The sequence below is a fragment of the Caloenas nicobarica genome, chromosome 1, assembly GCF_036013445.1.
Source record: "Caloenas nicobarica isolate bCalNic1 chromosome 1, bCalNic1.hap1, whole genome shotgun sequence".
Lineage (NCBI taxonomy): Eukaryota > Metazoa > Chordata > Aves > Columbiformes > Columbidae > Caloenas > Caloenas nicobarica.
This window is the reverse complement of record NC_088245.1, coordinates 206,237,659-206,260,933: the sequence shown is the minus strand read 5'-3', so window position 1 is coordinate 206,260,933 and position 23,275 is coordinate 206,237,659. Positions and strand designations below refer to the sequence as shown.

Sequence of the window (23,275 nt, the reverse complement as noted above, 5' to 3'; positions counted from 1 at the left end):
CACTGCACTTGCAAGCAATTAAGTGCTGAGAAGAACGGGCGACTGGCACAGAAGTAAAAAGCTGAGAAAGACAGATGAAGGACACAGAAGTACAGAGTCAGCTGAAGAACTCTTCCTAAATTAGGAAACTTCACTGCCTTCATAGGTCCCACTTAACCCCTATCAGAGCCTCATACCTAGAACAACTCTTCGGTCTCCAGGCTCAAAACTCAACCTCTTTATAGTGAGTGCCTCCTTGTGTTCTCCCTGCCCCAACACAGGGATGAGGTCTTTAATGTGTCACTTCTGGTATAACATACAAACAGGTAACACATACAGTAGCAGAAGGGCTGCCGGGAAAGGTAAAATAAACTTTTGAGGGTGTGGAGTGGAAGGAGATACAGAAGGAAGGGGAACAAGAGCAAGGAGGCAACAAGAGGACAGGTAGGAGAACTTTCAGGGCAGGAGACCACATACAGTGGGGCTTTAGGAATGATAGTCTTGGAAGGAACAAGAAGAACATTACCACTGTGAGGATCAGAAGAGATGAAGTGGAAAGAAGACTTCCTTTCATCAGTAATTTGTTAGGTAATGTAAAAAGAACCAAGACCAAAGAAAATACAAGCAGCTTCTTTGTTTTTTCTTGAGTAAAACAGCCACCAAAAAACAACAATCAAATGGTTAAGAAAATATTCTACTTCATAGCACACAAATACACCTCTCACACTACACAGCATGTAGCAGAGTCTCTTGCAAAACTGAAAAAGCTACCCCCATTCATAAGCCAAAATAATTATTAAATAAAAAACTCTGAGAACATACTTTAAGAAGTTACTCCTCAGATAATACTTTTTTCAGAATTTCCTCCCCTCCTACAGTCTTTTATATAAACAGCTAACCACCCTTGCTTCGATACATCTGAAAGGCACACTGCATTTGGTTCTGTCAATACAGGATTTATTTGTTTTCTTTCTCAAGACAGAAAAAAATAATTTTGATGATCTGAGGTCCACCAAGAAGAAAACCCACGCAAGGACAGTTCTAAGGAACCAACGAGAGCAAGTGCCTATGAAAACTCTTCTTCATCCTGCCATCCTTCATCCCATTCATCTCCACGTGAACACTTTTTCCTCCTTGAGGCTCCTCAAACCATTTCTAACCACCCACACCCTGGTAGGCATGTCCATGCAGCCACTCATCAATATCTCTAAGGAGCTGTGGGAGTAAACATCAGTAAGAGGAAAGTAAAGGATGATGCTGTGGTGAGTGGAAACAAAGAGAATAACATTTACCCCCAGACCCAAAACAGGTCTTGGAGTTCTGGTTTTAATTCAATTTTTTTTCAGAATGCACCAATTTTTCAAAATGTCAGTGATGGAAAGTCAATCCCAGCTTCTGATGTGTTTTTTTCAACAGCTAATTATTATTACTGTTTAAAATTACTGTACACTTCTTGTTTGAATATGTCTAAACGTCAGCTTCCACTCAGCTGAACATTTATTCTTCTTTCAGCATTCCTGCAGATACTTCTAGTACGAAATCCTGCTTCCTCACGTATATCAAGTTTCTCTAAAGGTAATCACATCCTCCCAGCTTCACCTCCTTAAACTAAAGGGATGGAGATCCTTTAACCTCTTATCATAAAGCATATTTTCCAACATTTTGATAATCACATATTTCTGACTTGTATCCTTTTAAAACTGTGTGTCCTACAGATATATACAATATTCTAATACACTCAATACTCTTCCTGCTGATACATATATATTTTATAGTTCTGCAGAACATTTATTACTTTCTTTATCTTCTTTTTAGGGCTTAAAATAGACACTATTCACAGAATGAATGCATTTCTTAGGAACTCAAAGTCCTGACAATTTGAGATCAAGTTGAATATCTAATTTTAATTTTGGTTAACCTACTTCATAATTTTGCAGGTGAAGGCCTGCAAGAGTTAACATACTGAGAAATGTAAGGGGAGATTGTCATGCTCTAAAGGCACACAGCAAGCAGCACAGTTTTGGAAAAATATTTTTAACCCTGTTACAGCTAGTTTTGAAAAAGAACATATATGTGGTAGTTTGGAAGATGAAATTAAGGACTGGAATATTTCGTTACAAAAAGATATGACATTGGAGTAGCCTGTATTATAATGTTCCTTTAAATACATGATTTCCAAAGTCACTAGTAATTGTGTTCAATGGAAATATTCTTGAACAATATTGATTTGAAAGTTAGCAGAAACATCAACATTTATTCACAGGATTTATTGCATTTTCTAATAACTTCATAAGCCTTCCAACAAACAACTACTGAACAGAAAACATTGGTCTAGTTCTCAGGTATGACACAGCAAAAATTTAGAAAATTTTTCAAACAATATTCACTTTCCTCCTTTAAACCACAAGGAGTTAATTCAATCCACCTAATACTTATTCACACAGTTTACTGAATAAGTAAAGGCACGAAAATAGCATGATAATCATGCACAGAAAAAATTCAGGAAGAACATATGAAGGAAGAAATGAATAAGCAGGTCAGTGTGCAAGAGCAGATTAAGGCTGAAATCCAAGAGAGTATAGTAGTCTCTGAAATACTTTTTAGAAAGCCTAGTTTCTGATAAGCAGTCAACATTTACAATTACTTCTCCTAAGACTATCACATGAGCTTAGCCATCATAAGGCACATGAGAATCCACAAGGAAAAAGATGGAAAAAGGACAGAAAGATGCACAGGGAAGCTTGTTTCCTTAGGAAAACATACTATAAAGACAAGCTTGAGCCATATGCCTGAGGGAGAAGCCAGGATAAAATTTATAGATAGGAATTATTGCTAGAGTAACAGGAGATGCAGGGGATCTCTTGAGGGCTTCGATTTTGCTGGCTAGATGGCAGAAAGACAGCAAAGCACTTGCACTTACAGCAACTGAAGGACATAACAAGCGTTTAACTTCAAACCATGGAAATCTTTCTTGCATGAACCCCAAAATTATTATTTCCAAAAATATGTTTACAACTATGTATATTTTCCTAAGTTTCCCAATCATTAAAAAATGTTGGGGTTTCTTTCTAATTTATCACAGCCTTGGAGAAAACAGGACTGTGTTCTGGCTCACTGCTGCAGAGTGAAGTAATTGTTTTATTTTTCCATCTTCCCCAAACCGGCTTTCTTTTGCAAGTAGAGCCATCTGTATGGACTATGTCGTGTGCAGCCGTGTCTGACATCGTGTGTAGCAGACTTGTTCTGCACTTCTGTAGCCTACGGTGCATCACAAAGGTCTCAACCCTATAAGTATCTTTGTCTACAAAAAGTGCACAAGTATTCGGTGAACTACCTTTTTGAATCAGCAGCTGACAACATTGTTACTCAGGAAAGACAGATTAGTTCAACAAAGTTCACTTATCTAGCTCACATCAGTGGAGCACCATTAATGTTTGAAGACATGGAATTAAAATATCCTTCTGTGTGTGCTGAATTGAGATGATGTAGTTACATAATCAGTATTTGAATTAACCAGAGACTGATATAAAAAAATCAAGGGTTTTTTTAATATGTTTCAATTGCAGAATCCAAGCCTTAAAATGGCTACAATGTTGAGCTACATCCTCCAAGGCACTGGTCACTCAAACCTGCTATAATATGTTCAATAATGTTGGTGCAGAATGTGAACCCATTGGAGAACCAAACCTTTAGAAATCCCAGGAGCTACTCTGAGCCAAAACTGTGTTGCTGTTTCAAAATTATAATTGATGTTAAAAAGAATATATCTGACAACCAGAAATAGAGCTTAAAAAAGCAACATTCTACTTAAGCAGCGCAATTCTGTTTCAGTTTGCTTGGTTGCTGGTGGGGTTTTTTGTTGTTGTTGCTGTCTTTTTACAGTTTATCATTACAATTAATTGGTGAAAATAATTAAGATAAAGATGTCATCCTATTTTACTACCAGTGGATTTAATTTATGCATTGGACAGAACGTACCATATGCTTAGATTACTGCCTCCCTGTATAAACAGGAAAAAAACTGAATTTCTAAAGGTCTAGATTTTTAACTGAGCAAATTCCTCACACAATAATTTTCTCTGAAGGTAATTTAATCAAGTTTTGCAATTTCAGAATACAAAATTCACTGTGCTAAATTACCTGCAAGGTAGTAAAAAAATAGGGCAAGAAAACCAGCATTTTTTTAAACACTAACTTAAATACTTCTTGCCTCATACTGCATTTACTCTTCATTCCCTCTCATCAGTATGAGAATATGATCACTCAAATGGGATTTTTCAACATAATGACCAGATTATGTCTTACCTGATGGCATACGTAGAAGCTGTACACATTAGGAATAATACTAACACCATAATTACTCCAGTCAGACCTGGAACTAAAACAGACATAAGATAACTTACACTTTTCTTCTATGACTTTTAAAGCAAGTAGAAGTTATTAGACATACAAATCATGATTCAATCAAACTCTTCCATGTATTTATCTCTTGAAGACAATTCCTGTATCAAACTAGACAGGAAAAAAGAGGTGTTGAGTTATTTCCCACCTTCTCAGAGAAAATGACCCTTTTCCTTCCATTTCACTATGCATCACTAATTTCCTATTAATCTTTGCTCCTGTAATCATTTGCTCATGACATTTGTCTCTAAGCAGGTAATCAAGAACAAATCCTGTCTGTTTGTTTATCTGTAAGACTGACTGTATAAGTTTCTATATCTCTTTTTTATTCCAAACCCTAAACTCTGTTGAACATGACAATTAAAAACCTGGTCAGGGACAGAATTTCAAGCAAATCAATTTCTGTGCAAGCTGTCACTACAATTGCTTGCCAATCCATTTCATCCTGGAATGAGAAACAGCCTGAAATTACTCTCCATGGCATTGTATCATGCTTGAAATTGTTGCCCATAGAGCAAGGCCTGTGATGGTGATCTACAGCCAGCATTTGAGAAGGAAGAGTTAAAAACATTAAGATAGGATTCATCTACTCAAATGCAGACTCATGTCAGGACTAGTCTATCCTCAGCTCTTTTTTAAGTCAGAGGAGTGAAACAAGTATTTCTACAGTATGATTCATCGCATCCTAAAGTAGAATCCTGCCCATAAAGTACAGTAAATCATCAACCTAAAGATAGATTAGAAAAATCCCAACCAAAGTTAACACTTTTTCTGCGCACCTTATCTTCAAAATTGCCATGCTGGGAATTAAAAATCTGAATGAAGAACCTAAAATCCATGAAGCATTACTTCAAAACCTTTTACTTCTTGAAGAATGATAGTTTTTAAGTATAGTCTCTAGTCACTCTAAAAGCCACGTGTTTGGGTTTAAACAAAGCCAGTCACCAAGGACAAAGCTAAATAAGTGTTGGTTCAGTGTCAGAATATAAGCATCTCAACCAGCTTTCATGGATGTAAATGGCCAAACCACAGATTTTAATGGTTCAGATATTTAACAGGATCACTTTCTAATGATAAGAACAAGCTAACTTTTTAAATAATTGTGATTTTGGACTCTTCAGCGATAGAGAATTTCAAATCTTATCTTTTTATAAAATTCTCAATATCCACTTGTTGAAAAGCCTGATACCCAAAATCTGGTACATCCCAAATCACTCCTCAGTTTTACAAACTGTAGGAAAATCCTGGTCCTGCAACCAATGGAAGTTTTGTCACGGACTGCATAAGAAACATAATTTCACTCCTTCATGTCAGGGTTACAATTAAAAGCAGTTGCAATAAAAAATCTGCATGCTTTCCATTGCCTCCTCCTTCATTTCTTCTTTCTTAATCTAACACGATAGGTAGTGTGCAATCAGTCTCCCCTCTGACACAAATACTTCCAACCCAATTGCACTACAACACTTGATCCAGCTTCCTACACTGTCACTCAAGTCACAGGTCACCATTTACACCCAATTCTTCAATTCTCTTCTCCATCAAACTGCAAACATGAAATCACTCACAACCTTCCCTCAATCCATCAGCGCGTTTTCCTCCACTAGCTGTAATCTTGAATACTTGCTCATCCCAGAGCTAGCCTCACACCCTTAAGCAAGGAGGTTCTTTCCTGGACTGATCTGAAAAGCCATCACACTGTAAATCCTTCTAACTCCTGATTCCTTCTCTTCATTATGTTAAAAAAATCAGCCAGTAAGTCTAGTTTTGGAATGTTTGGGAACAGACCATTTTTTTGCATATTTGTACATCTCCCAGTGGAGCAAAATCTTGGTCCATGTCTAGACATTCCCACGGCACAAATAAAAAATGTTAATTACCACTTGTAAGGATGGGGAGTGATCTGAGTAACTTTAAATTTAAGATGACTTAGAATCACTGCTTTTTGCAACAATGTGCTCAAACTTTTGAAAATGCAATCTTTTCCTGGCTGTTGGAGGCTAAAAGGACTTCCACCTTGCACATCCTCTGCTCAACCAGAGAGGTCTCAAGGTGTCCCCAGAAGCTGGGACAATATTTGATGGGGCCTCTATGCTCATTCTTCCCAAATCCTTCTCTTTTATCCAAAATATTAAATATACTAGCTCCTTGTTCTGATTCTCCCTCCCTGTCTTTAATTTCCTCCTTTGCGAGTTACCTTCTTTCAAGCCTCTACCACTGATTCACTAACAACACCAGCACCCAACCCATTTCCAGTTAACAGTTACCTTCTACCTCAACTTCTAACATGTCACTTTCTCACTTCTCAACTGACCTAAACTTTGCTGAGGGTTTTTGGAAAGTCCTTTCCCACAGGTTACCAATTCTAGTAAATGTGTTGGGATTGGCAGGTCTAGAACCCCATTTATTGCTGTCCAGACCAATTCCTTTGGACCTTGTCCTAAATGTTACCGACGTGGGATTTTTGCAAAAGTGAAAGAGAGATGACCTCAGAAAGGACCTTTACCTGCCTGTGAGGCACTATAGCTCAGGCTTGTGCCTAGCCCTCCATATCCAAACATTGCTCCCTTCTAAATCCCTGCGCCAAAAATGTCTTTGCTTATTTATTCTTTATGAGTGCTGAAGCCCGATTCCTGTGTAACAGTTTAGATGGCTCTGAAGTCAAACCAACCTTTAAATAAACTAGCTGAAGCAAGAAGACAGCTTTTTTTTCTAGAAATTGGATCATTTAGGAATTTGATTTTAATATTATGCAGAAGCTCTGTTTGAAACTGATGATTTTCCACTGACTCATCTGTACAACAGCTTTGAAGATGCTGCTTATCCTACTACAGGACTTATGTAACTCCTCCCTCCTGACTATTGGATAAGCAAACCCAGGTTATATTAACACAAATAACACAACTCGACCTAGCTGAGATACAACAAATGCAGCATGCAAACAAAGGATCAAAATGTCTTGTCTGGAGAGTGATGATGAGAAGAAGCAAGGTTTCTCATTCAGTTTTGCAACAGACTTACCAGTAGCAAAAAGAAGTTTTCTTGGGTCCTGAAAAACAGAGAAGCCAAAAAAAAAAAAAAAGTCAAGATATGTGATTTTGTATTGATATGAATAATGTAATAATAATAAGTAGCTCATAAAGCTGATGTGCTCGATGGCATGGGCAGTCTCTAAATCTGCATGCAGGAATGGTTTTGGTATTTGGTAGCAGTTTACAGTGACTGCAATTCAACATAAACTAAACCTTTAGCCTTTGCGTTCTCCCAGTGAAGATAGTTCTGATCTGCTATGAAAAATTAGGATACAGATAATTTTACAAATAATTATTTTTTGAATGTCTGACTCAGTTACCTCATACCTTTGAGAGGACAGAGAGGAGCAGAAGAGAGAGAGATTTTGAATTTAAATCAAAGACCAGCAGTGAGCATTTTACTGCCAGTTACATCACCAAGAGATTTGCAGTGAACTCCAGTGAAGCAGGACTGAACAGAAAGGAGCTGACAATACAAGGCCAGATGTTCCTGTGTCCTTCACCACATGTGAAAGGAAGAGGGGATATTTCAATCTCACAGGAAACTGCCTCACCTCCCCTGAGCCCTATGCCTTGTGAGGTCTTCTTGTCATTGCAGAGCAAAACATTTTTTTTTTAAACTTGCAGTAAAATGCAGTGAGAGGAGGTGAGCAGTTTTCATACAGTTCAGGAAAAATCAGGTGTCCCTTTCCGTGATCTTGTCTGCATCGAAACGTGCGCACCCATGGACAGAAGATGACAGTAGCATCCAGACTGCCCATTGTGTCTAAAAAACAAGTCTAAGTGGAATTCAAGCACGAAGGTTCAAGCACTACTGACGTACCTAAAATCTGGAAGGTTATGATCCTAGAATTACAAAAAAACTTTCTGTTATCTCCATTTTCTACTGCAAAATTCCCAAGTCTGCTTAGTACAGGCTGCCATGCACACCCTGGCACGTTCTCACCTGAAGCAAGCTCCTGCTAACGGGGCTGATGAGGTTACACCTATTAGCCCACTCCTTACACATGCAGACCCATGAACTCAGCTCAACCCAGAACCTCTGCGCAGTAGTTGGTATTGGCATGTCTGGCTGCCACAGAATAGCTCTGTGATTAGATCATTCACCCAGGGAGTGGAAGACCTTGGTTGTTGGTCCTTATGAGCCTGCACTGAGTCAGGCTCTCTTTTTCCAGGAAAGGATACAGCTGGGACAGGGTCATTCTAAATATTTCCTAATGAAGCTGGTAGAAAAGAAATGCAGACTTGAGACTAGAATGAGTATAAACAAGAGAGAACTTGACTGTAGCCCAAAAGAGTCCTGGACTCTGGTCTTACTCCTACAATCTGCAAACATCTCTCCAGCGCCAAATGCACAAGGAAGCACCTGGAGGAGGGACTAGGACTGTGGTATGACTTCAGGAGACCTGCCCCACGGTCAGAAAAGTCATGTAAACAAAGTATTTCCTAAGTTGAAATCAGCTCCCAGCCCAATTCATGCAGACAACTAATTCCACTCTTAGCTTATGTACTGAAGTTCCCACTGCAGTTTAAAAAACCAAAAATCAGGCTCGAATCTCACTATTCTCAAATCCCCAGTACATGTCACGTAGTACTATATTCTAAACATTGCAAATGCAGAATGTGTTTTCTCTAAACAGCAGCAGCGGTATCTCAACCAGGCCTACCCAAGGAACAGAGAGAAGCAGAAGAACAGAATAGATTATTTCAGTTGGAAGGAACATACAATGACCATCTAGTCCAAGTGCCTGACCAGTTCAAGGCTGACTAAAAGTTTAAGCATGATATAGAGAAGCAGAACAGGGTGCAAGGTGAAAGGACTCGACAACAGCATTCTCCACCTCATAATCAAAAATGTCTGAATCCTGCTGGCTTAAACAAAGTGCTTGATATGTGCTTTGTCCAGAGAAAAATCCACAAGATGGTGAGTTTTCAAGGCGCAAAATCAGCAGCACTGTATAGATCATCGGATGGATCACAAAATGGAATTGAATACATAAATAATCATATATTTAAACTTTATTAAAAAAGTAAAATATACAAGCACAGCTGGCTCACCTCACCGCGATAGTTCGCTGCATTTAATGCCAGAAAGTCTTCATTGAAGTTCTCAGAAAAATTAAGAGCGTTCACCAGATGAGCAGCAACATGTAAGACTGAAAAGAACAGAGTAAAGCTGAGACCCACAAAGAGGTAGATGTTCCTCTAAAGTAAAGTGGCTACCCAAATGTCAAGCTCTAATCACATCACCTGCATGAGATGCACCAGGGACTAGGAAGCTATTTTTCTAGAGTAAATCAGGATATAGATATTCATGGCAAAAGGCAGTATGCATTTTAAGTTTCTTTCAACACTACAGCAATCATTTCCACACTGCGATGCTTCAGCTGGGAGACAACATTCAAAGGTGTCCATCAAAGAACGTTTCTTCTTCAGTGAACTGGGTATTTGCCTCAACTTCTCCCTCTCCTGCAGATAACCCTGTAGCATCCCACTTCTGCGCTCAAATTCCTCAGGCACAATCAAATCAAAGGTCACTTACAATGGCAGATTTTGAACTGATCTCATATATCTGTCCTTTAAGAAACTGGAATTTTAAGGAAAGGCTAAACATTAGAACGTAAGCACATGTTTAAATGAAAAATAAACCAAAACCCACACACATCTGAGAAAGCATTCACAATTTGAGGCAGGGAATCACAGAGCAAGACTACCCCCAAATGTACTGCATGAGAAAAACCACAAAATACTGCTTTAATGGGTTTCCCAAACAAGCTGCTGCTCAGCACGGTAAGATCTCACCTGAAAAGACACATATTGTAACACCGCACGTCACATGGAAAGTTTTGCTTTTATCTAACAGCCTTCTGGTTTTCTTGCTGGCAACCTAATAAGAGAAGAATTCAAGCAATCTCTTCCAAAACAAAGCACAGAAGAAAAATACTAAGAGCAACTGGGATGAATTAATAGCAATTTCAGCTTTTACTAGGTTTAACATCCTTGCAAGCACAGTACCCAAATTTAAAAACTACAGGATTATGTCAGCAAGCCAATTTTAAGGTGTTAAGGAAGAAATTACAGTTGGATCTGTATTAGATAGATGTCAAGAGAGCATAAAGTAGTGCCACTCTGGCTTTAAAATTTAGGAATTCCAGCACTAATTGTTGTAGGAATCACTGACTAGTGAGCAGGACCAGTGGGAAAGAGATCTATATATATTTGCATACATATATGCACACACAGGGATCAGATCTTATAGGTACTGTCACGTGATGAACAGAACTCATAGGTTCAATTTGCAACCATCTAGAAAACACAGATGTTCCACAAAAGCATTACTTATATTTCTGTTAAAGCAACTGGTGAATCACAAACAAGCTAAGCTACTGTTTACTGAATACTGCTACAGAAAACAAACCCTCTAAGCTTTGCCAGAATTTCTTTTTCTGATAAACCCGATATAACAAATATATCAGGTTGGGTATTTAAAGTTCTGTCATCTCCAGTAGGACAGTGCTGGCCATGCAGAGATGAAGTTCTTTTTGCTTTGTTGAATTCTACCAGGAAGCAGTAGAGAGAACACAGACGTATTTTATATTCGAGTTGGGAAAGAAAGAGGAGATTTTATCTGGTTACAGTTACACAGCAAGTCCCTGTCCTTCAAAAATGCATCGAAGAAACCTTCCTCCCAACAGGTCCAATCAAACTAGACAATGCCAGCCAAGGCATTTTCTTCACAGGGGTCATGAAATTTAGGCTGAATGTCCAATACTTGCATAATGCAGGCACATAATGTATAATAAACAGGGATTTAAGATGTTTTCTCCTATTGATTTTAGACTGAAGAGAGACCAGGGCCCTCTTCATCTCAACTGCTGCACTCTGAGGACAGTACTTACCTTCTGAGATCCTCGCAGGAAGGCCAAGAGAACACGGCACATTGGTAGAAGGACCAGGCAGCAGTTGAGATTGAGGACAGATGCTGAAGCTCTGCTAACACACAATCCTAGCTGAACAAATACAGCAAGAGTTAGATTACAAGGAGAAAGGATGCTCTAATGGCTCAGGTGTCAGTATTCAACCTCCATTTCTTTGCTGTGAACCTGAACGGTTCCCACGCTCTCTTAACTCATCAGAACAATAGAGTTTCATGATTTTCCACATGTATTGTACACACAGCGTGCTGTCCTGTTCTGATGGAAACAGCTCTTACCTTTGCATCAAAAAATTATGAAAAATTATTTTTGTCCGCAACAATGTCAGCAAACAACAACTTTCTACTGAACCAATATCTTCATCAGTGCTCAAAGCCACATGAAACAAAACGTATCTCAGACAACAATAAGCGTCCACTGAGAAATTACCTGAAAGCTTCAACGGACATAATTAAATAAGAGAGATAAATAATATGAAGATACTAGACAGCCACTTAAGTAAAGTGTAATGATTTTCTAGTAAACAAGCCAGAAACATATGTAAAAAATTATTGATTCAATTAAACTGCAACGATAATATTGTTTCAAGGACTATTACGAAATTGTCACAGAACTTCCTATCCATTCACACTATGCAGTGCCATATTTGGACCTAAAGAAAGTAGGTTTTCTTCATTTTAACTACTCAATAGCTGAGAATCATAATGAAATCTAATTTCACTAATGCTTTCGCTGGTATATTTGGAACTTACATAATTAGAACAAAAACACTTGTCAAATAAATGAACAAAGCACACATTAATGTCATAACCCTGTATTTTTTAATCTTATTATATTCTCTAATTCATTTATGATTTTTTAAAAAGTTCACAAAATGCCATTGTTCTCCCAGTTATTAGGTTGAATTACCATTTTACTCACTTATATAAAAGATACTTTTAGACTGTCAACAGATTTCTGGGAGGATTTTTCTTACAATGTTCTTTAAACCCCAAGTTTTTCAGCTCCTGAAGAAATTAATAAAAAACTATTCTAAGATAACTCAAGTACTGCAGAGGTATGTGAATGACTTGAACAGGTACAAATTATTCAATAAGAATTACTACAGATTTATTATTTTTAAAAATGAAATTTCTGTTAAAAAATAACATTTGTTATTTCTCAGTCAAAAAAATCTTATCAGTGAAACATTTACTGTTTTCATATCTTTCTTATCAAGAAGAAGAAACAAAATTGGAGAGAAACAAAGATAATTTATTTGGAAAAATATTTTTTTACAAAAATTATCAGAAAAGCCTTGTAATTTCAAACCTTGTAATTGGTATTAGTTGTTTTTTTTACAAACTTATGTGTCACAGAAATGGACAAATATATAAACTAGGAAAAATAAACAAAATAACTGGACTTCAGTGTGTCTAGTAAGATCACAAGCACAATGACACGACAGGAGCTCCTCAGTACCGCAAAACGTCAGAACTCCCCACTCCCATAGTCAGTAACACCTACGTACCCCACCTTCTCTGTGGTACCTCTGGGCACAAACCCATAGGCAAAACTTCAATAAAGCAGTTTATTTTGGAATAGTCTAGAATAAAGTTAGTTCTACACTGTATCATGTTAAATAAATGAAATAATTTATTCTGAGAAATAAGTAAAATGACAAACAATTTAACTGGTATAAAAAATATGAGTCAGCTATGACGAGTAGAAAAAGCTACCCAACTAACCTTGTATTTTATTTTTCCATGCCACTATTTAACAAACAGCAGATATTCATTCATAATGCAATTACTGTGGAAGAATGCTCTTATGTTAATTCTAATGCAATGCTTCCAGCATGTGTACAAAGGAGAAAAAAAAAAAAAAAGGAGGAAGAAATGACTTCTCCAGAGGGTAAAGATGTTCAATCTACCTGAAGCATCAAGCTCTCCACCTAAATCCTGCCTCTCTGCTGGCTACTTTTCGTTATATAGTCAGATCTGAGTACTAGGGACCTCCTCACCAGACATTCCCAGCTTCCACAGAACAAAGCATCATAAGGCACCTTCTCTCCAAAGCTGCTCATGAGGAGTGGGAGCCATCACTCCACAAAATGTGCTCTGCTTTGTCCTCTGCCATGTAAATGAGGGATCCCTGGCAAATGTCCCGGGAGCAGATCTCACAGAAGTTACGCTGAGTCGGACACTTTCAACAGAGGTACCTCTAATCTACCGAATGAGGAGTGGCTGAAGAAACTGGGGCTGTTCAGCCTGGAGAACAGGAGCTGAGGGGAGAGCTGATCGCTGTCTGCAACTGCCTGAAAGGAGGTTGGAGCATGGAGGGGGTTGGTCTCTTCTCCCAAGTAGCAAGTGATAGGACAAGAGGAAATGGCCTCAAGCTGCACCAAGGGAGGTTTATATTGGATATTAGGAAAAATTTCTTCACAGAAAGGGTTGTCAGGCATTGGAACAGGCTGCCCAGGGCAGTGGTGGAGTCACCGTTTCTGGAGTGGTTTAAAAGACACATAGATGAGGCTCTTAGGGACGTGGATTAGTACTAGAGTTAGGTTAGGTTGTGGTTGGACTTGACAATCCTGAGGGTCTCTTCCAACCAAAATGATTCTATGAATTATAGGAAATGAGACTAGAACAAACCACATCAGCTAGTTCTTTCCCACTCTCCAGACCTCACCCACTACTTCTTCCAATGCACTCTTAGGCCTTTTTTTCCTTACATAAAACCTCCCTTGCTTCTATTTCTTCTGCTGTTTCACACTCTGTTCACATGCAAAATGAGAGATTATTCTTGCTACTTCTCCCTCACAAGTCATGTGCTTCAGACTTTAGATCATCTCCTCCTACATGTTGGTTCAGAGCCCAAGTGCAAGTTCTACGACTGAGCACCAGCTACAATGACCACAACCTCAGCAACTCAGATTTTCCCGAACGCTGATGACACTTTCCACTTCGAGGTAGGATAAAAAAAAGGACGTGAACAACCACACTAAATATTTCTCTATGCTTGTCCACAGTAGCTTAAAGGGACTTCAGAACATCGTAAAATATTTTTGGACTATCAGATTAAATGGCAATACCCTTGAAATGATTGGACTTAATGGCAAGTAAAATGTCTCTATAATGTGTTGTTTGCATATACAAGATTGTGTCTCTTTTCATTAATTATTATTCTGCTAAAGGGAAATTAAAAATGAGCTATACACCTCATAAAAGCAAGAACTTCAAAAACATGGTCATTAAACACATATTTTTATGTGTTTATTTTTTATTTTTATTAAAGCTTGCTGATGTGCTACAGTATCTCAGTGATTAAACGAGTGTGATTTGAAAAACACAATTATGTAGAACTAACATTCCACAAAACCCAGAAGTAAACAGAACAATTTTTGTAGCTCTTGACTAATTGCCTAAAGCTGAAAAAAATTTGCAATACAACTAGTAAGTAAAGCAATTTGAGAACTGTAATAATTTCTATTACATGGGCCTATAAGAAAGATGGGGGCAGACTTTACTTTATGATAAAAGTAGGGGTAATGGTTTTAAACTAAAGAAGGGGAGATTCAGGCTGGACATGAGGAAGAAATTTTTTTACAGTGAGGGTGGTGAAACCCTGGCCCAGGTTGCCCAGAGAGGTGGTGGATGCCCCATCCCTGGAGACATCCCAGGCCAGGCTGGACGGGGCTCTGAGCAACCTGAGCTGGTAAAGATGTCCCTGCTCATGGCAGGGGGGGCACTGGGTGAGCTTTGAAGGTCCCTTCAAAACCAAACTATTCTATGATTCTATGATTCTATGTGATACAACATTAGTTTCTCAAGAATTTATGTGGTGTTTGAGTTTAAAACATAAATCAGGCATGATACCAGTTATCCAGAAGTTCCTCTATCAGGCACAATTATTCTTTTTGCAAAACTTCAATAAAGCAGTTTATTTTGGAATAGTCTAGAATAAAGTTAATTCTACACTGTATCATGCTAAATAAATGAAATAATTTATTCTGAGAAATAAGTAAAATGACAAACAATTTAACTGGTATAAAAAATATGAGTCAGCTATGACGAGTAGAAAAAGCTACCCAACTAACCTTGTATTGTATTTTTCCATGCCACTATTTAACAAACAGCAGATATTCACTCATAATGCAATTACTATGGAAGAATGCTCTTACGTTAATTCTAATGCAATGCTTCCAGCATGTGTACAAAGGAGAAAAAAAAAAAAAGGAGGAAGAAATGACTTCTCCAAATATGCAGTACACTTCTAGAAAAGTGTGATTCAAACAGTTCCACCAATGGTTCAGTTAAGGTTTTATTCTGAATAAATAAAGTTGGGCAATGTTTGCTGCAACAAGCCCCTGACCAATTTGAAAACAATGGTAAAGTAATACATTTAGCAATGCTTAGAATCACAATTCATTCACGACCCAGAAAGATAACATATATCTAAAGGCTAAAAATATCTCCATGAAACTAATCCCTTCCAAATGGTTTCCAAGTGGTCTCCTTCTTGACTTCCTTTGCATTGCCTGGGTGGCATAGTAACAAATTAACACAGTGTATTGTTGGGTTTTTAAACAATAGTAGAATAAAAGATGATTTTTGCTCCAAGGCAACTTGCTGGTTCAAGAAGGGAATACATAACCTTATTAACTAGCTAAGAAATGAGATAAATATAATCCTTTTTTCTTCCTAAGATTATCATTGTCTTAAGAAAGAAAAAAAAGAAGTGTCTGTCTGTCCATATACTTAGGTTATGTGTTATTATTTTATATGCGGTCCCTTTGTGTTTGATGTACTCCTCCTGGTTGACTGAGTCATGCAAGCTGAAGAGAGCAACTATCTTAATCTGAAATTCAGTATTAGCTCCCAATTTCTCTGATAATCTCCAAACAAAGTATATTCACTTACAATATTTCAGATCAAATGTTCATCTTCATTCATTTATACATCAGTTAATTTAAGCTGTTATAATCCTGATCTCAAGAAATACAATGGTAAAAAATACTTTTGTCATTGTTGATAAGTTACGAGTTCCTTTTTGTGCCGGGCAGAATGATAACACACACAGACTGGAGGAGATCTCAAGTTATCTTCCAGATTTGAGTGTTCCAGACTCATCCTTCTTCTGTAGCAACATCAAAGCATGACAGAATCTTATATTCATTAACAATTAGAGCTTGAACAGTTGAACCTACAAAATGCAGTGTGATTTAAACTCCACAAGGTTGGTCATTAATCAAGGAATTAATGGTACCCAACTCTCCCCAAGAGATTCACAACACACTGCAACTCATGGCCATAGCAGGAATTTATTTATTTCCGTATTTGAATCACAGTCCCACAGAAGTGATGCAATGTCTGCTACTAAGGGCTTCCTTTATGTTGAATTATTTCCCCTTATCACAACACGGTAGGTAATATGGTCTGTAAAACTGGTCTTCTAGAGTGTAATGGTGCTATTTTTATTTTAATACCTGCCACTGTTGGACTACCATGGGAACCCTGCAATAATACATAATATAACGAATAATCAACCAAAGAAATATTCTGGCCATAATTCAGTTCTGTTAGACACAGAGTATTATGCCATAATCATCTTATAATGAGGAGCAATGATGACAAGACCATTTTTAATACAAGTCTACATGATACAACAGTAAAAATTTCAGTTTATCATTTGATATGTACCTCTACTAATTGAACCTCCACTTTTGACAGTTTCACAGGAAGTTCTGAAAAGGTGGAAGTTCTCCCATAAAAGTTAATAAAATAGATGTCCTTCACAGGATTACTGCCATTTGAAAGAAGACAAAAAAAAAAAAGGAACAAAAGAGCTACATGGCGCAAAACCCAAGTTCCTCAATGTCTCATAACTGAGAACAATCTCAGCAATGATGCTGAACTGTGGGCTGCCCAGGAAGGACAAAGGGTTGAAGGAAAAAAATGTTTTGGCAAAAGAAAAATCAAGAATGAGGCATAGAGAATACAAGAAGAGATTTACTTGCTAATTCAAGGGGACTATCAAAATAAAGTCTTGTGGATTAACACCCTCAGTCTTCATTAGGGAATCCTGCAGATACATCTATATGTATAGCTTCCATAGCAACATAAATCTTATTATTGTTGCATGTAATACCTTAAAGAGCAAATCCCAAATAGCCTGGTTACAAGACAATTAAACAGCAAAAACATACTCCATTAAGGAAAATAAAGGGCCAAGATACACAGCTCCAGTGCTTAGATGTGTGGGGGACACAGGCTACAGCGCAGTTACCTAAGGATCAATGAAAGTAGAATTTGGCTTGAATTAGTAAAATGGCTATCATTACGATAAACTAACAAGGAGAGATATGTAAGTTACTGGAACATCTGGAATATTTTTCAAGCAGTGAATAAAGATTACATAAATGTGATGCACAGTACTGCAAGGGAGGCAGTACAGTATAGATTAAAAAAAGTAAGGCAGCACTTTTCCTTTGCAGTCCCATTTTCAGTTATTCAATCTTTTCCCATAGACACTCTTCTGAGAATCCATCTTCTCCACTTTGGTGTGAAACCCAGAAGCTTATCTCTTACATTAACATCCATTTGACTACATTAGAGCTATTTGAGCAGGGACTAGAGAGGGAATAGGGAAAGAGAGGCCTTTTATGTGACAACGAATTGAGCCCAATGTTCTTTCTGTTCATGGGGAACTCAAGCAACAAGAAACAAGTATTTCATTTAATGCTGTTCAAAGCAATATCAGAGTTCTACAATAAGGTCAGTACTGATTTTAGGACTGAATTTGTTGGTGAGATGCAAGCAAACTTGTTGGAAAAAAACACAGCCAAGCTAATATCAAGGGAGGAATCTTGAAGTCTGCAAAGAAATTAATCTATTGGACAATTTATCTGACTGAGCAGACATGAAAACTCCAACAGTGAAGGTTTTGGAGTCATGCCAAGTAATTTATGAATCTTCCTTTCTGTAATTCATGCCTACTACATCTTGTAGTATCTATTATGAAGATGAAAATAATCCTTTTCTCTTTGTCACACTCTTTTACAAGAAATCTGTGCCTGTTGGATGTTTCCCAGGCTTCTCTTCTTTAAGTAATATAAGGCCACAAGTTAACATTTATTAAATTATGAAAAATGAAGACTGTTTATCTGGATCATGTTCTTGAACCAGTGGGAATGAATGTATTCATGTGCCAAGATTATGATCTGCAGTGTTACAAGCAATTACGTATCTAAAAGGACGGTTCAGCAAGGCAAAAGCAAAAAAAAAAAAAAAGAAAGGGGTTTACATCCACTAGGTTCTGGTTGAACTTACACCACAGGAATCATATAATCAGAGAATTATTCTCTTTGGAAGGGACCTTGGGTTGTCTCTATTCCAACGTTCTGCCCTAAGCAGGTTCAACACCAAACTCAGACTATGTTTGCTCAGGACTTTACCCAATTAGTTTTTGAAAATCTCCAGGGATGGAGATTCCACAGTGAAGAGTTCGTGGTCTCATCAACAGGACTCAAACTGAGCAAAGCAGTGACATTTTACACAACATAAATTTATCCACTAAATTTTGTAGCACAAAATAGGGTGATTAACCTCCTCCCAGCTCATCAGTGCCTTTGACTCTTTGCACTTCCAGGACATCATCATGCTCAGTGCTTTTTTACAGAATTTTTATAGAATTAAGGATCAGAAAGATCGTTATTGAAAGACTGAGTGAGAGTTAGATACTTAAATAATTTTAAAATCCTGTGCTAAGTATCTTGTTCAAGGTCCTGGAGGATGAAATCAGCAAAGAATAAAACTGAGCCTCCTTCTTCCATAGAAGGCTTAAGGAAAGTGAACCACTGCAGTGACCACTGAAGGAAAAACTAACCTCATTCCTTCTCCTTCACATCAGAAAGAAGAGACATGGCAAGAAAGCGTGGCAGAGCTGAATATATTTAGCATATCCAGTCAAAGATTTTGTTTCATATCACAATCTGATTTCCTATAGCAACTCTTCTTGCCTTCCGTCCTGTTACTTGGTAAACAACAAAAATTACCTGTGGTAAATCTTTCAGTGCTGCAAGTGCAAAAGTTTTTAAGGAGATTTGAGGCTATTGTAGCATACAGAGAGAGAACAAAACTCCTTAGGAGATGTCACTGAAAAACAAGAGAATTTTTTTTTCATTCAAAAAATGCTACTCCTTTTTGCTATTATTGACAACTGGCTGGAAAAGGGAATTGATTTTCGTGAAAGCAGACGTTAAAAAGTTCTTTCTGTTAAGACAAAATAAAAGTCAATGAGGACTTCTCATCTAAACCTCAAAATTTTCCAACATCAAGAAATGGCACACAGAGGTACCCATGTATGGAACAGAGAGGAGACTCGTCATGGAGATGGGCCATGAGGTGGCCAGTGGCTACACAAAACAAAGTAGAAAAAGGAGAGGAGCAAAAATCCCCATGGAAGGTAACAGCAGCAGTACTATGGATGTGCTTACTCCCTGTTTCCTCAAGAGACTAAAACTGGTTTCCGTTTTCCCAACCCTTGCAAAACAATCTGTATGATTTACACACGTACACAAATATACTGAACAGAAGGGAGAAAGCTAACTTTGGCATCTAAGGATGATATTTAGACAAACTGTGGAAGAATGTTTTACAGTCTTTAATGCTCTCAAAATTTTTAAATTAGTTTCAGAGCTTTGACCAAAAGTATCTTTTGGACTTATCTCTTCACTTTCCTCCTCATTTTAGAAAATCTCTAAACTCCTTTGGTATTTTTCCCATAGTTGCAGACACAGTTAGACAAACTCAAACACATGGCCTCCTGGTTCTCATCTCCTGACCAAGACAAGGAATCCGTTGCTTGAATTATCTCACAGGTTCTGAACACACATTATATTACTTTGTATGTGCCTTTCATTTTGAAGTATAAGAAAACCAAAGCAAGACCAGACGATGAGCTGGTACAAGGCAGATATGTCTTCTGAATTGAGAGGAACTTTGCTGATTGATACCAGCTGACAGTCTGGCCCAACATGTTGACCCAAGAACATTTGCTTTATGAAAAACCCACTTGTTCTGCTAGGAACAAGCACAACTTTCAAATGGATGCACTGGGCTGCAAAGCCATTAAAGATTACGGTAAAATTAAACATGTTTTTATGCTTTTTCTGTCATGAAAGTCATCATCATGAAGGATCTAAGTATTTTCATTGCCTCCTTTTTGCACTACCTTTTCTAAGATTCGCTTCTTGAATGCATCTGAATCAGCCATAAGAAGAAAAAAAAAAGAGAAAAGAATATCAGGTCAACTTACTTTCAAGCAAGTTCACAAAAGCTTATGGAACTGGCTAGTTAAGGCAATGATACTAACCATATGAAAAAATATATCCTGGATCTAACAAAGATAAAACCCCAAGGCTCTACAGCAGGTTAGGATGTGCATCACCTGTGCTTTAGTCCCATGTCAGCTTTCCGTTGAAAACTATTTCAGAGTATGACAAAGCATCATGTTATTCATTAACTTTTTCCTGGATTCTCAAATTTTGACCAGCCCTAGAGTGTTTTCCAGAAAACTGTTAACCCTTAATCTATACCTTTGGCTAGAAGTCATTTCAAACAACTGCAATCGTGTAGCTGTGGATAACTTCACAAGACAGACCCGTATCGCACTTGCGCAGACCATTTTTTTGGATTCTTCTGGTGATGGTGGATGTTACCCTTGTTAAATCAAAATAGTAAAATCTTCATTAAAACATTCAGATTCCAAGAATTCGTTGTCAGAAAACAAAACCAAAAATACATAGGCCACAAGGATTTACACAGAACACGGGATCTGTGAGGATGACAAAGACTGAAAAGAACTAAGGCATGCCAAAATAATTCCTTCAGCAAATATGTATCACAATAACTGGATTAGAAAGGATTTGCCATTGAGAGCCCATGAACTTGGCTAACATTTTGATGACAAACACTTAGGCTCCTGTCACCTGTTGAGCATGTTTGTGTTTTTGTGAGTCTGTCTGCAGCCGGGAACACCCAGAGTGGGGAGAGGAGCGGGAAGGACCGCTGTCTCACACTTCACCGGCTCTTTTTCTTCTCAACACTGTTCACTTTCTACTCCTAAATAACTGTCACCAGTATCTCAGTAATTTCCTACTTGATCTTTCCCCACTTTGCAGAGTTAACAGGCAGTTTGTGTCATCCCAGATTAGCAATTGCATTCTATCCTTTTCCCATCTCCCAGCATCCCAATTCCCAGGGCAAAAAGTAATGTCCGGGTCACTCACCCCTAACATCTGATGCAAATAATAATACTGCGGCCCTTGATAATAGAGCAGGAAGGTTTTCCAGAAGAACCATACATTGAGGGAGAGCCAGAAAACCTAAAATGAAACAGAAACAAGAGATTGGAAGTGAAAGTTACACGTGCAAATTTTTCAGTGTTAACTTCATTCATAAAACCTGTATGCCTGTAGTTTCATAAACATATGGAAATGGCATGGGAAAACAAACTTCAAGCATTCAGCATAAAATACTTTACAATAGTAAAAGGAATAACTCCTATGTGAGCAGTTTTCACTTTCATTGAACCTCACGAAACTTTACTTTTGTGACTTTAGACTACTGAGAGCTGGCAAAACCTGCCACATACAAAACGCTCCTCCAAATCTTTAGTCAGATATCGCAGTTAAAGACTCAGAGAATCGAAACTAGCAACAAAGAGACAAAGGCAGGAAGAACTTGACCTCCAAGAAGATGCATCTTCTCCCCCAAACTTTCCCAGAGAGGGTCTAACAGAGAGCGGACACACGTACCAGGTGCGCCGAGCCCCAGCGGGACGCCGACCCGCACTGTCCCCGGGCCGTGGCACACGCGTGTACCGCACACCGGCACGGCGGACATCGGGGCACATCCCGCCACCCGTGCACCGACATCCCCAGCGGCGCCCTGCGCCGAGCACGCCGAGCACCTCCTGCACCGTGCGAACCGCCCCGACCTCCGGGGCTCCTCGGTGTGTGTGTCCCCCCCCGAGCCAGCCGCCACCCGGGCCGGCCCCGGCCGCCTATCAGCACCCCTACAGCCACCTCCCAAGCCTCCCCCGCAGGACCCCCCTACCAGAAAGAGGTGTTTGCTCCCCTCATTGGCCAGCCAGCTCCTCCAGGACGGAGCCATGGTGCGGGACGCCTGCGGGGCAGGACTCGGGGGGGTTGTGGGGGGGGAGACGGCCGGGCGAGCCCTCCTTTTCAGCTGGGCTGCGCCGGTCCTCCCCTCTCCCCACCCCTCACCCCCCGCCCTGTCTTCCGGCCCCGTAGCGCCGAGTTCCAGCCACCCGCCCCCCCCGGTTCCAGCCACCCCCCGGGCTCCGCCGCGGCCACCAGGCGCTGCCCCTTTGTCTGCCGCCGGCCGCGCTGCCCCGGAGGCTCCCCCGGGACCCACAGCCGAGCCGGCCGGAGCAGCAGGGGGGGTTCGGCAGGGGCCACCCCCGAAGGGGCTTTGAGTCGCCAGCGCCTCTGTCGCGGAGCGATGTGGCCGGCTCTTCGCATCCCCCCACCTTGAAAAGCGCTTTTCCCCTTGGGAGAAACCCGCCCGTGGGGTTCCCCCCGCGCCAACCTCCCCTCTCCCCACCGCTTTGAAATGTGATACAAAAAGCAGGAGGGAGCGGGGGAGCAGGCGTGTGTGCAAGTGTAGTGCAATTCGGGGGGAAAACAAAGAGGCTGTCCAAGAAACTACTGTTGGCCTGTACGTGAGGTCCTCGGAAGCCAGGAAGGGTGAGATTGTGCCATTAGGAGTTTGGTCCTTCTCCATCAGGTGGCCATGGGGGGCACTGGAAGAGGCAGGGTCCTGTGCCCGGCACAAAGCAACCAAGGATGCAGGCACAGTGGGTATGTAACGATACTGCAGCCATGATAAAGGTGCTATGGGCACCTCCACATCCAGAGCGTCTCCA

At 39.4% G+C, this 23,275-nt stretch overlaps 1 protein-coding gene across 4 annotated transcripts in view; it reads right to left on the bottom strand.

Moving 5' to 3' along the window:
* The window catches only part of NOX4 (NADPH oxidase 4), a 113,924-nt gene extending 91,325 nt beyond the window's left edge, over positions 1–22,599 (bottom strand). Inside the window, exons 1-7 of one of the 4 annotated variants that reach the window (XM_065632560.1) lie at positions 22,444–22,599; positions 21,615–21,710; positions 11,309–11,419; positions 10,212–10,296; positions 9,468–9,565; positions 7,399–7,426; positions 4,285–4,357 (exon numbers count right to left, since the gene is read on the bottom strand). In XM_065632560.1, coding sequence (XP_065488632.1) covers positions 4,285–4,357; positions 7,399–7,426; positions 9,468–9,565; positions 10,212–10,296; positions 11,309–11,419; positions 21,615–21,710; positions 22,444–22,500 — 548 coding nt within the window. In that variant the 5' untranslated portion in view covers positions 22,501–22,599. Of the gene's footprint in view, positions 1–4,284; positions 4,358–7,398; positions 7,427–9,467; positions 9,566–10,211; positions 10,297–11,308; positions 11,420–21,614; positions 21,711–22,142; positions 22,181–22,443 lie in introns of those variants that run through there. The other 3 variants (XM_065632568.1, XM_065632585.1, XM_065632578.1) reach the window with 3 other exon arrangements.
* Positions 22,600–23,275: the final 676 nt, after the last annotated feature.